At 38.6% G+C, this 12290-nt stretch overlaps 1 protein-coding gene across 1 annotated transcript in view; it reads right to left on the minus strand.

The window, feature by feature from the left end:
* Positions 1-12290, minus strand: part of SLC49A4 (solute carrier family 49 member 4) — a 68610-nt gene that overhangs the window by 36901 nt on the left and 19419 nt on the right. Inside the window, exon 3 of the mRNA XM_006215755.4 lies at positions 4396-4661. Within this exon, the coding sequence (XP_006215817.2) occupies positions 4396-4661 (266 nt within the window). The remainder of the gene's footprint in view (positions 1-4395; positions 4662-12290) is intronic.

Raw genomic sequence — 12290 nt, forward strand, 5'->3', positions numbered from 1 at the left:
TCTGGGTCAATAAAGGGAATGGATTAAGTGATTTCTAGAGGTCCTTTTAGTAGGATAATTCTAACTATAGGGCTATATTCTTATCAAAAGGTATGATAGTTCTATAAGACACTTAACCACAAATAGTGTCTTTATTCTTTGTCAATCTGAGGAGCAACAAAAAGCTAACAAATTGTTTTAATTTATAGTTTTTAAAATTATGAGTAACAATGAATGAGTATCTTCCGTATACTCACTGGCCATTTATATTTTACCTTCTGTGATTGCCTTGTTCATATTCTTTCCCATCTTTCTACTGGCATTTTTGTAAACTTCATTGGGATATAATTCATGAAACATAATTCACAGATTTACACTGCATAATTCGATGGATTTTGTATATTCATAGAATTTTGCAGCCATCGCTACAATTTTAGAACTTTTTCACCATCCCCGAAAGAAACTGTATCCATTACCCTATAATCTTCCAGCCGTAGGCAACCATTAATCTAGTTTCAATCTCAGTTTTTCTATTTTTCCTTTTGCCATTGTGCCCTTGGTGTCCTTTATAAAAAGGCTTCACCTAGCCCAATGTCATGAAGATTCACTCCTATGTTTTCTTCTAAGAGTTTATAGTTTTAGTTCTCACATTTAGGTTTATGATCTTTTTTTTGGAATGATGTTTATTTTTAAAAATTGATGTATAATCGGTTTATAACGTTGTGTTAATTTCTGGTGTACAGCATAGTGATTTAGTTATACACATATATATTCCTTTTCATATTCTTTTTCATTGTAGGTTATTACAAGGTATTGAATATACCTCCCTGTGCTATGAAGTAGGACCTTGTTGTTTATCTATTTTATATACAATATTATGTATCTGCAAATCCCAAACTCCCAGTTTATTCCTCTATTCCCTGTTTCCTCTTTGGTAACCATAAGTTTGTTTTCTATGTCTGTAAGTCTGCTTCTGTTCTGTAAATAAGTTCATTTGTGTCATTTTTAAAAATATGATTTGTTTTGAGTTACCTTTTATGTCTGGTGTAAGGAAGGGGTTCAAACTGATTGTTTTGCATATGGATATCCAGTTATTCCAATACCATTTGTTGAAAAGACCACTCTTTCCCCAACAAATTGTCTTGGCACTGTTGTGAAAAGTCAATTGGCTATAAATGTAATGGTTTATTTTTTGGAATCTCACTTCTGTTCCATTGATTTATGTCTAACCTTATGCCAGTATCATGCTGTCTTGATCAGTGTAGCTTTGTAGAAAGTTTTGAAACTGGGAATTGTGAGTCCTTCAACTTTGTTCCTTTTCAAGGTTGTTTTGGCTATTCTGAGTCCCCTGCATCTCCATGTAAATTTTAGGATCAGCTTGTCAATTTCTGTAACAAAGGCAGCTGAATATTAATTGGGATTGTACTGAATTTATAGATAAATTTGGGGAGTATTACTGTCTTCACAGTATTAAAACTCCCAACACATGAACAGTAATGTCTTTCCATTTTTTAGGTCTTCTTTCATTTCTTTCAATAGTGTTTTATAGTCTTCAGAGTGCAAGTTTTACACTTATTTTGTTAAATTTATTCCTAAATATTTTATTCTTTTTGAGCCCATTGTAAACGAATTGTTTTCCTATATATTTGGGTTATTCATTACAAATATATAAAAACACAGTTGATTTTTATATATTAACCTTGCATCTTAAAACTTGCTTTTTTAGGAGCTTGTTCATTTTTGCTGAACTTGTTTTTTTAGATCTAAGTTTTTTTATATAGCTTACAGAGGATTTTCTATATTCAAGATCATGCCATTTCAACAGAGATAGCTTTACTTCTTTCTGATCTAGACGCCTTTTACTTCTTTTTCTTGCTTGGTGACCCTGGTTAGAACCTCCGGCACCATGTTAAGTAGACATGGCAAAAGTAAACATCTCGTCTTGTTCCTGATCTCGGGGGAAATGCATTCAGTCTTTGACCATTAAATATGAACTTATCTATGGATTTTTCATAAACACACTTTATTAGGTTGAGGGAGCTCCTCTCCATTTTTAATTTGCTGAGTGTTTTTATCTTGAAAGGGTGCCGGATTTGTCAAATGCTTTTTTTCATCTATTAAGATGATCACATAGTTTTTCTCCTTCATCCTACTGTTACAGCATATTACCTTAGTCGAATTTTGAATGTTAAACCAAGTTGCATTTCAGAAATAAATCCCATTTGGTGATGGTGTATAATCCTTTTTGTGTCGGTGGATTTGGTTTGCTGGTATTTTGTTCAAGACTTGTGGGTCTATATTCATAAGATACAGGTCTGTAGTTTACTTATGATGTCTTTGTCTGGAATAGTTTAGTTTAAGAGTCATTAATTTTTAAGGTCACTATTCTAAGCAAAATATTTTCAATGGAATGAAGGGTCATGGGACACTATTTCAGGGAGGCAAATTGGAAAACAGGAAAGCACTGAAGCAATAGCTGGAAGCTCTGAGTAGGGGTTTCTGCTTGACTGCATGGGAACCATAAGCCAGAGGATGTAGAGCGTTAATACAAGCCCAGTAGTGCCTAAAATCCAGTCATTTAAAAGACACGGTGATTGCTAAAGCTTTCAATAAAAAGAAGGATATAACCAAAACAAAGCTTAAATATATGTTTTACCTGCTTTCAGTTTTATTTACTTACTCATTGTTACATTTCAACGTTTTTCTTTAAAAGGAGTGAGTTGTCTACAGGAGGATTAAATGCTTTACTTACTGTCATCACCTCTAATTTCACTTTTATTCCCTCCAAATCATATTTTGAAATGCAAATCCCATCATATAACTCTCTGGTATAAAATTCTTCAGAGTGTGCCCTTTGTCAACAATATGGTGACCTTCAAACCCTTCAGCCCTGCTCAGTAGGCTTGTATGGCCTGGCTTATCTCTCCAGCTTCATCTGTCTCCACTCTCACCAGACCTAAGCCACTCTGGGGTTTCAGCTGCTTGAATGTGGCAGGCTCTCCCCCTTACTGGGTTTCTCCTCCATGGTTCTCTCTCTCTCTAGGATATTCTCCTTCTGCCCCCTGTATCTGGCTAACTCTCTCATTCTTCAGGATCCAACTTAGATGCTGCATCTCCAGGAAGCTCTACATGACCTCTAAAATCTGGGCTAGGTGCTTCTCCTCTTTGGTTATACCCCTAACCACCTCATTTTACTACTGTTGGTCAGTCTGTATCCTTTGGGACACATTAAGTTCTGTGCAGGCAGGAGCCACGTTTACCTCAGTGCCTAGTACACTGACAGATACAACAGAGGAGTTCAAAATATATTTTGTTAAATTAATAAGTAAATACAATATAACTTGCTAAATTAATTATAATTTGTAATATAATTTGTTAAATTAATAAGTAAATACATGTACGAATACAAAGGTTATCATAATCTAGTCCTTTATTTTTCCAGCCTCATTTTCTGCCACTTGCTACCTATACCCAAACACACATACTTACACTACTCTACTTGGTAATTTACAGAAAATTATGTGCAGTTCCCCGGGCATATTGAGCTGTTTCATACCTTCACTGCCTTTACAGTTGCTGTTTCTTCTATAAGGAATACCTTAACTCTCTTGAACACTTGGTGAACTCCTATGAAATTCTTAATTTTAATTATCACGTTCCTAGTGAGAGACCTCCCCTGACTACTCAATCTCTCCCCAGAGCCAGGCCAGTTAGGCCTCTCAAGCTCTGTATATCTCTATTTGTATTATAATTATCTCATCAGTGATCTTACCAGTTCCCAGGGTTTAGCACAGTGCTTGGTATATAGCAAACACTTATGAAAAGTTTTCCAAATGCAGAAGGAAATAAAAAACAGGCATATGGGGAGAGGAGATATATCTAAGGAGATCTAAGGGTAGACAAGGGCTTGACTCTAGAAATAAAGAGAAAGGGATCAGGAGGATGTTTAGAAAAGGCCAGTAGCCCTTATTAATAAACTAAAAATACAGAGAGCAGGAAATGAAAAGGATAAATTGTGGGTGAGCTAGGTTTATACGGTTAGAGAACATGATCAATAACAGGGAAACTGCAAGGGGGAAAATGGCTTAACACCTACCAACAGATGCTACACGAATGTTTACTGTGGATCCTGACATTTAGTTTTTTTATACTGATAAGATATCTAGAAAAGACACCAGACACTGTTATACAGTGCTTAACTGTGTATGGATGGGAAGGGCAACGTTAAGAAATAACCTTCCATGTAGCAATAATTCCTAGAAAGGGTAAGTTTTAAACAGGCATCTCCACGTTATGTGACAAGGAAAGCACATATGTACGCATTAGTCCTCTACTTCATAAGAAATGATCTGGTAGAGTGAAGGGGATGGGGATAACAGACAAAATACAACAGGAAGAAAATAAACTTCAAAATACCTGCATACAATACAGTCTCTATGCGATCTTTAATGTGGGCCCTGCTATTCTCTGAAGCAAGAAGAGGCGACGTCCCATTGGGAGCTGGAACAACAAGCGGTCCAACTAAAAATGCACAGGCTCCCCCAAGATAACTGAGCATTGATGCAATAGCCGTGGCAGTAGCCCGCTCATCTGCGGAAAACCACGTCGTGGAGAGGAACGGAGCCGCGTTCATTACAGTCGGACCTGCCAATCCATTTAACAGCTGTCCTCCGTGGATTAGTCTGGAATTAAATTAAAAGGCTGTGAGGTAGTTGAAACGGGCATTTTCTAGACAAAGAGAAGTTAGCCAAACAGCAGACAACTACAGTAATGAGAACACTCGTCTTTAAAGAACACGGTGACGCACCTGAAAGGTAAGGAATGGTGACGCTCTGTGAGGGGCAGCAAATACAGCAACAGGCAGCTCTTACTCCTCACAAGTATTTACTGAAGTCTCTGATTTGTGCCGCCTATCAAACTAAATACTGCCAGTAAACTTGTTTCATTTACTGTCACAACGTTGTGTGGAAGTTATTATTAACCCCATTTGTTGAGATGTGAAAGCGTTGGCTTGGAAAGATAAAGAAACTTGCCCAAGTGCTAATAGGCAAAGCCGAGATTTAGACCCAGGTCTGACCCTCAAATCCATACTCTATCAGACTGCCACTCATAATGAGACCTAGTAAGTGCCACCAGCACTACAAGTGATACAGTTTAGTTGAGCTCAACATTTCATGCCTACTCTATGCCAGGTGATGGGAATACAAAAAGAGAAGATAATCATTAAAGAATCTTAATAGAAGAGGAATTGGTCGAGGAATCAGAGTATCTGGTCTGCATCTAACTAGTTGAACGTACCTGGTTAATGTATCTTTGCGGGATTCCATTCCTTATCCTGCAAAATGAGATGAGTCTAAATTCAATATGCACGTCTTGAGTATCTGTTAGGCTGAGGTCCTGTAATCACAGTACCACTAGGTCCCTTCCAGTCCTAGTGCTCTGACTGTGACTTTAATCATACGGGTGAATGAACAGTGGTTTCTTCTTCCACTCCATTTGTTCTCTTGCTCATCCTTCCTCAGTACTATAGTCAATGCTCTGTCCTGTTCCTTGCTCAACAGGGAACCTGAAAACACTTTCCCACATTTCTTCCTCCACCTTAACATACACAGTCACATTCAAGAGTAGCCTTGAAGGAGAAAAGAAGCCAAAAGTCCAAAAAGCACAGACAAGAAAGGGAGGCGAGTCAACCTCTTCTGCTTTGGAGGTAGAGGAAAGGGCAGGAACAGCGTACATGGCATACACGTGACACTAACTACTTTTTCTTTTTGCTCATTTTGCTTTTTAATCACCATGAGGGTGTCAAATCCTCTTCTTGACAAGTGCCACCTTAAGCTACTCAGAAAAAGTTTTTCGAATGCAGAAGGAAATAATAACCAGGCATGTGGGGAGAGGTAGGGCCTACGTAGAGGCATAAGTGAGTGGGAAGTGAAATATGTGAATTAAAGTCTGCTCAACATCTTTGTAAATGTTGGAGAAATTATTCGAAGGCAAAATAGTTCCAAGCATCATTAATGTTACTAAATTAAGAAAACTAAAGACATTTAAAAATCTTCTTGCGTAAGGGGAACTTTCTTCTAGATGACAAAAACAATTAAACTGTTTATAAGCCAAATACCTCCTCCAAATGCCGGAGGATCCCAAGCTGTCACAGCAATTTCATCGTGTTCTTGAAACTATGTCATGGGGTGGTTTTAGTCACGACTCCTTTAATCATGACTCGTGATGGTACAACCATCAGACAGAGCATCACGGCTCATAAAGGTAACTACTTTGATATTTAACACCTTTAATGAAGTGCTCCTGAATGACTCATCTCATCGAGAAGAAGAGCTGGAATATAAGTTTTATTACGTCTAAAAATGTTAAGAGTATAAGGAGAACATGGAAGAAACAATATACTTAAAAAAACAAAACAAAACACTGATGAAACAGTACAAATCCTGAAAATTAAGGTATAAAACTCAAACTATTACCATGGCTTACCTCTTTGCTACTTGTCAGTAAAATCATGACCAGACTATTTTCTAAGCAGCAAACATAAGAGTCATAGAACGTGTGAGCTTGAGATAACATAAGGATCATCCAAGTCCAGTTTATTCAATTCTCAAACCAGAGTATTTCTCACTACCACATGGACACCTGCTGAGGTGGGTATCCAGAGAAATATAGCACTAGAGACATTTCAGATGGGCTCTCAGTCTAAAAGGTCACTAAACTTTGGAGGCCAACCTAAAACATGAATTATCAAAGTGAAAAATTATACTGAAAATCATGCTGGTTTGGTGTTTTAAAATTATTCTAATTTAAATAATCATGTGCTTTTTGCACTAAAGGTCATCACACACAAGCTGCAGTCCTCCTAAATGAGCTCAGTAGGAGAACTGAGACCTACAGGACCTTGGGTTACCCTCTGACTTCACAGGACACCTGGCAGGGAAACCCAGTCCCTGCTCTTCTCAGCATCTGTAAGTTTTCCAGAACTCAGTCCTGCTCCTTCTTGCACTTGCATCTTAGAGTCCCTCGGGCTTGGCAGTTACTAGCATAACTGGTTAGAAGCACTGCTGTCTGGTAACCATGGTATAACACCAATCTGTAACATCAAGATGCTCATGTTTGCCTGACACTGTTTTCTGTTACCCACCATTAATTTACCCTATTTTGAAATTAATTGAATTTAATTTGCTTACAAAAAATGTACTTAAAGTTAAAATTCAGTTATATATATAAAATCTAGCTTTCCCATTTAATAGCAATGCAAAATTAGAGGTATTCTTTTTCTGGAAAAATACTGGCCCTAAGACATAATACAATCATACAAACATTGCCATAAATTATTTAAAATGACAATTAAGGAGATGAAATAACTAGAAATTGTTCAATACAAGCTGTATTATTTAACTTATTCAACAAACATGTATTGAGTGGCCACTGTGTATTGGGTAGGCACTGTGATAGGAACAGGAACATGAGAATGTAAAATTAAAAAGCTAAAACTCTTGCCCTTAAGAATCTCTAAGATTAGTTGAAGAGTTACCTACCAACACTATACCACGAATCTAAAAAAAATAAGGCAATAATTGGCCCTAAGCTTGTGGGGTCTGTCACAAGAATACCAATGGGAGTCTCTGCATGTCTGGCTCTGACCTATAACATTAGGGGCTTCACATGTACAAGTGCCCATGCGGACCTAAAGGCCCAACTCCACCCAAGATGCATCTGTCTCCTTCCAAAGAGCTGGCCTTTATTTACCTCTTGAGCTGAGGGAGCACACACCAGGGTGCAGTTTACTCTTGGAAGAAAGAGGCCTGTTACAGGGATTTCTGGGGTCTTGTGTAGTTAGAAGGTGGTAGGCAGGGCAGACATATCTTCTCCGCCCTACAGATTCCTCACTGCATAGGGAACAGCAAAGCTGAAGGAAAGCCAGACTGGGACACTCAGGCATGGAGCCCAGGACAAAGGCCCATTGGCAGTACTGGCAACAATAGTGGGGATACAGAGGAGGGGACAGTTTGGAGGGTTGTTAAGGTCATACATTAGACACGGCTAAGTGCATGACAGGGTATCAGGGGGGTTACCCATACCTCTGTAAAAAATGTCCAATATGTGGAGAACACCCACATTTTAGAAACAGTCAGAGAAAGAGGAGTCTAGAAAGACGATTGAGAAGGAACAACTACAGAGGCAGGAAGAAAAGAAATAAAACAGGAAAGACTGGTGTCATGGTAACTAAGGAAAAAAATGTTTTGAGAAGATGAGGGTGAAAGGCCAGGAGTATCAAATCAAACAGAAAGATGGTTTAACTGAAATGTAACCACTGGATTCCCAACAAGGAGGTTGGTCAGTGATCAGAAGAATGCTGAGGAAGGAAGTCAGACTTGTGAGGAAATGGAAATTTAGATTTAGATTATTTCATTCTAGTATTTAGAAAGAGATGCCAGAACAAAACTGAGGTATATAAGCTTGACAGTGTGAAGAGGAAAATCACCCAGCTTAAACGAACAGTCTGAACTGAAAAGTCTCTCTGTCTTCACATCCTGTAAAATAAAGGCAACTCGCTGAGTCTTAATGTTTTCTCAGCACTTGTGAAAGAAGGTGGCTTTCAGAAATGTACATCTATTGATCTGGGCTGACTGTTAAAAACAACACAGAAAAACAAAAAACAAAAGAGGAGTGATTCACAATCTCCAGTAAAGTGAAGTAAATCACATAATGATGTTAATTTTCCTGTGTCATCATTACATATTTTGGTTTTGTTTTGCAAGTATCAGGTAAGTTCCTTGTGGGTAAGGACCATGGCTTCTAAATCCCTAACCTTGAGAAAGCAGCACGGATGCTCTCCAGGACCCAAGTACAGGGAGGTGGGGTCACTGGAATACACAACTAACTGCACTCTACAAACTTCGCAAAGCTCCACCACACACATTACATCAGTTCCACTTACACATTTTAAAAGTGTGTATTCAGCAATACAAAAAAGCAAAGTGATTAACAAATATGCTGGAAATAAAGCTTTTAGAGAGACACTAAGGGTGGTTAAGAGCAAGGTCAAGGCTTGACAAGCACTGTCTCAGGCACAGCGCACTTGGGGAGGGCGGGCAGAAGGACTAGCTGTGTCTCTTGGGCAATGAGCTCTGTAGCACAAAGGGAGATCTCTGGAAGTTGACCAGTTAATTCAGGGGGTTGAACTTTTGCCTCCTTGCCTGAGACTTCACGCCTGATGAAGACTGGCATGCATGTATATTCACCGCAGGTGTCCTGACTTCTGCAGGTCAAGCCGTGACAAACGCGCCAAGGGGCAGGGATGCTGTGCTCCTGCACCTCAGCCTCCCTTCACCGGTTCCTTCCTTTACTCCCTTTCCTCGTCCCCCCCTCCCCCACCCAACCTCCTTTTCTTTCCTTCTCCCTTGGGTCTCTTTTCTTTGTCCTTTTTTCTCCTTATCTAGCTTCTGCCTACTTCTGAGGCCTGGTTTGTGCTGTCCCCACAGGCCAGGTGGAAGATGGGTGAGAGATGGGGGATCTCCTTGGCGGGCTGAGAGAAAGATTAGAGCTCAGCGTTTCTCCAGCACCAGCAGAACCAGATGGTAGAGACGAGCAAGTGGGTACCAGGGTAGTACTGCCAAGGCTCAGTGGCCTGCAGTAGGCCTGGGGGCAGCTAACCCGGCCTCGCCACATCTGCCGGCCATGTACCTCAGCCCCCCACCGCTGCCCCCGCCCGTGGAGAGGCTGAGGCTCAGGGGCACGTAGCACAGCATCTGTGCACAGCTGTGTTCCTTTTCATATTATCCAATACATTATATAGCTTTTCAAACAAATGCCAACAGCTAAAGTTCAAACTGACGGCCTGTAGTTCACGTTTTCTCACGTACTTGACATTTTAGCTTGTATTTAGTGATATTCTGGCATCCCGACCTTTCGCTTTCTGACATTCTGAAACAAATACCTATGATTTTAAATTATTTTCTACTTAAAAGAATAGGATATTTTAGAATTAGAATATTTATAGTTGGAAGAGACTTCAAACCTCAGCTAGGTAACCTACCCTCTTCATTTCATAGATAGAAAAGTTGAGTTCCAGAAAGGTCAATAATACATTTAAAATAACACTTATTTCATAACTTATTTATAACTCTCCTTTCTCCAAAAAGTATTAGTAGGGGGAACTCCACAGTCATAAAACTAGCTAATGGCCTAGCCAGGACCAGAAATCAAAATTAAGTCTGATTTCATCAGTCCACAAATCTTTCTACTCTTACATGGCCTCGTTCTGAAGGTTCTCTGTTAATAACAGTAATGATAAAAATCATTGATTGTTAAGAAAACCCCAGGTTCTCAGCTCTAAAGGCATGCAGTATTTGGCATATTTTTATTTTGTGTGGAGAAGTACTTTATAAACCCTTATTACAACTAGCATTGGTGATAACATTAGTCAGCTTTTTGGAAACAGCAGATATTTCCTCAGTGTTAAGCCCAGCATTCTTAACTTAAATTCTATGTATTTTTAATATGAAATGGTTTAGAATCCGTAAAAATACCTACCTCTAACACTCAATATGCCTATGGTTCCCAAGTTTTCTGTCAATTCCTGCATCATCTGCTACAGAATTTCCTGGATACTGAAAATGGGCAAAAGTGCTAGAAATAGTTTCCTTTTATTTAGCTCAAGAAAAGACAGCAATAAAAAGGGTCAGAGATGTTATGAATTACAGGAAAAAGGAAGTTGGAAAGGGAGAATATAGTGAAATGGTGAAAAGGAATGGGCTTTCTAAAGGCTTTTACCATAGCTTCAGTTTTCTTTTATGAAAATCTATTCACTTTTGTATCCTTTAAAATTTTGGCCAATTATGACCCAATTAAAAATATTTACTGCGTATCTACTATGGTCAAGGTACCTGCAGCCACACACTGAAGGGAATATAAAGTTGAATATAATGGTCTTGACCCTAAAGAAGCTTAGACTAACAACTTATCAAGTACCAGTAATAGAAAGGTCATTAAAAAAAAAAAAGAGTAAAAAGAATATTGGGTTAGATATCAAAAGACTCAGCTTCTAGTCTTAGCTAAATTTATTAACTGTATAATCTTTGGTGAATCACTTGTTCTCTTTCTGTTTCAATTTCCCTAAAGGTACTTTATCTCACAGGATTTTTATTAAGGCCAAATACGATAATCTCTCAGCAAGGTACAGGGAAAAATGGACTTAGTCCTGGTCTGAAAGAGATCTACCTTCCCCCACATTTTATCTCATAATGTTTTTTTTTAACATTTTTTTATTGAGTTATAGTCATTTTACAATGTTGTGTCAAATTCCAGTGGCGAGCTCAATTTTTCAGTTATACATGAACATACATATATTCATTGTCACATTTTTTTTTTCGCTGTGAGCTACCACGAGATCTTGTATATATTTCTCTGTGCTACAGAGTACAATCTTGTTTATCTATTCTACATTTTGAAATCCCAGTCTGTCCCTTCCCACCCCCCACCCCCTTGGCAACCACAAGTTTGTATTCTATGTCTATAAGTCTGTTTCTGTTTCGTATTTATGTTCTTCTTTTTTTTCTTTTAAGATTCCACATATGAGCGATCTCATATGGTATTTTTCTTTCTCTTTCTGGCTTACTTCACTTAGAATGACATTCTCCAGGGACATCCATGTTGCTGCAAATGGCATTATGTTGTCGTTTTTTATGGCTGAATAGTATTCTATTGTATAAATATACCACATCTTCTTTATTCAGTCATCTGTTGATGGACATTTAGGCTGTTTCCACGTCTTGGCTATTGTAAACAGTGCTGCTATGAACCTTGGGTGCAGGTGTCTTTTTGAAGTAGGGTTACTTCTGGATATATGCCAGGAGCAGGATTCCTGGGTCATATGGTAAGTCTATTCCTAGTCTTTTGAGGAATCTCCATACTGTCTTCCACAGTGGCTGCACCAAACTGCATTCCCACCAGCAGTGTAGGAGGGTTCCCTTTTCTCCACAGCCTCTCCAGCATTTGTCATTTGTGGACTTCTGAATGATGGCCATTCTGACTGGTGTGAGGTGATACCTCCTCGTAGTTTTGATTTGCATTTCTCTGATAATTAGTGATATTGAGCATTTTTTCATGTGCCTATTGATTATTTGTATTTCTTCCTTGGAGAATTGCTTGTTTAGGTCTTCTGCCCATTTTTGGATTGGGTTGTTTGTTTTTTTCTTATTATGTCATATGGGCTGCTTATATATTCTGGAGATCAAACCTTTGTCGGTTTCATCATTTGCAAAAATTTTCTCCCATTCCTTAGGATATCGCTTTGTTTTATTTAT

Source organism: Vicugna pacos, chromosome 1 (genome assembly GCF_048564905.1).
Source record: "Vicugna pacos chromosome 1, VicPac4, whole genome shotgun sequence".
NCBI lineage: Eukaryota > Metazoa > Chordata > Mammalia > Artiodactyla > Camelidae > Vicugna > Vicugna pacos.